The sequence below is a fragment of the Pteropus vampyrus genome, unplaced genomic scaffold (assembly GCF_000151845.1).
Source record: "Pteropus vampyrus isolate Shadow unplaced genomic scaffold, Pvam_2.0 Scaffold395, whole genome shotgun sequence".
Taxonomy (NCBI): Eukaryota; Metazoa; Chordata; class Mammalia; order Chiroptera; family Pteropodidae; genus Pteropus; species Pteropus vampyrus.
In genome coordinates, this window is record NW_011889176.1 from 24,504 (window position 1) to 26,498 (window position 1,995).

At 46.4% G+C, this 1,995-nt stretch overlaps 1 protein-coding gene across 1 annotated transcript in view; it reads left to right on the forward strand.

Annotated features, from left to right (window-relative positions):
* The window catches only part of TUBGCP5 (tubulin gamma complex associated protein 5), a 36,734-nt gene that overhangs the window by 11,791 nt on the left and 22,948 nt on the right, over nt 1–1,995 (forward strand). The window contains exons 7-8 of the mRNA XM_023523595.1: nt 535–649; nt 1,693–1,782. Coding sequence (XP_023379363.1) covers nt 535–649; nt 1,693–1,782 — 205 coding nt within the window. The remainder of the gene's footprint in view (nt 1–534; nt 650–1,692; nt 1,783–1,995) is intronic.

A 1,995-nucleotide genomic window follows, 5' to 3' on the forward strand; every position in this document is an offset into this window, starting at 1 on the left:
TCTGTCGTCTTGCCTGTTTTTAACTTAGGATTTTTTCATCTTTATTTTTCTATGAATTACTTTTCCTACTACGTCTTTATCTGGTTTTAGTTGCAAGGTTATATTAGTCTCCCAAAATGTTAGGCAGCTTTCACTTTTTTTGTTTTCTGGAACAACCTGTACAAGAAATCTCATCCTTCAAAGTTTAGTGCTGGTCCCGGAGAGGCTTTGACAACCACTTCAGGTTCCTTCGTGCTTGTCGAATTATCCACATACCCTGTTGGTGTCTTTTTATTCGTGGGGTTATTTTAAAATTGAGTAACGTTATTTTTACTTTCTATCCAGTGACATCTAATTAAGTTTTGTACATATGTCTCTCTGTACATGGTTTTAAATAAATGATTGCATGTAACTGTTGTCAGGTAGCTGTTATTTTAAAGAGCCTTTTCCTATTGAAGATTCTGATGGAGTCATAAGTTCAGATGTTGTGGCAAAGTCGATACGTGTTTTTTGCTCAGCTCTTACAACTGAAACTTTGTACCTTTCCTCCGGTAGATGAGCCTGACGTCCGAAGCTGGCTGGAACAGCACGTGGTCCGTCAGTACTGGACAGCCCGGTCCTCGAGCTTTCCTCATAGTTTACATTTGCACTCCAACTTAGCTGCTGTCTGGTAAGAAGCTAAATTTCTCATTTAATGTATTTATTAATGGGAGGAACTTTGGCCGGCACTGCTGGAGCTTGAGTCTCCGGCAGGCGTCCAGTCTGGGTCCAGGCCGGAATTGGAACTGTGGAGATGCAGAAGGAGGCCCCGCCTCTCCCCATCTGCGGCCCTGAGCGGACCGCCCCCAGGGCACCAGCTTGTGCGGAGTGTCGGTCGGAGGCTGCGCAGTGCGGGACGGATGGGCCCTCCTGCTCAAGGCTGCCAGCCTGAGTGGCCGCTGCTGGGATGGCTCCCTCTTGCTTTGCGATGACCCTTGTGCTGATCCCAGTGAAGGCTTCTGTTCTGCTGGAGTCCAGATGGAGCCAGAGTGACTGACCTCATTTGGGTGGGGGACAGAGGTATCCTAGTAGCTTCTGAATTGAGTGCTGCTGGGTCGTGGGAGCTGGATGAGAATGAGAGACTCGCTGTCAGCGAGTTCTGCAGGTGCGAGCTTGATGACAGTGTCCTGGGCTCTGACACACGAGCTGCTAGGTAGCAAACTGACATTTCAGTGAACTTATTGCAAAAAATAGTTACTATTTTGACAAAAACATAGTTTCAGCTTTTGACTGAAGCAGCAATTAACATAGCAATTAGAATCGCTCTGAAAGTGCTTCTCCTAGAGCAGCCTCCCCCCAACTGCCCCCCAACCCTGGGCTGGTACCTGTCCGTGGCCTGTTAGGAACTAGGCTGAACAGCAGGAGGTGAGTGAGCAAAGCTTCGTCGGTACCTGCAGCCGCTCCCCAGCACTGGCATCACCGCCTCAGCTCCATCTCAGATCATCAGGCGTTAGATTCTCATAGATGCCTGGTGCCCAAAAGGTTGGGGACCGCTGTTCTAGAGTATTTCAGTTGATGTGTGAGGGTGAATGGGAAGGCATTTAAATCCTGTATAAAGTTTGTTTGCTTATTGATTACTGGTCAAATTGCCAGTAAATTGCACGTATTCTTGGAGATAGATAATTTTACTGAGAATAGCTTTTCATTGTCATTTGATGTTTGCTTATCTGATAGGGACCAACACTTGTACAGCAGCGACCCGTTATACGTTCCAGACGACAGAGTTTCTGTCACTGAGACGCAGGTTATTCGGGAAACCCTATGGTAAGACCTATTAACCCAATTAAAAGTCTAGAAGACTTAATTAGTGAGAAGCAGAATGTGGGATTTTTTTTAAAGAAACGTGTTCAGGGGTTTTTCACATGCGAACTAGAAGCGGCTGTTAGGTGTGAACCCTGGGCAGTTCCCACTACTCAGGAGCCACCCCACTTTCACTATAGGACACTAAATCTCCACCTAGTTTTAAGTTACTGAATA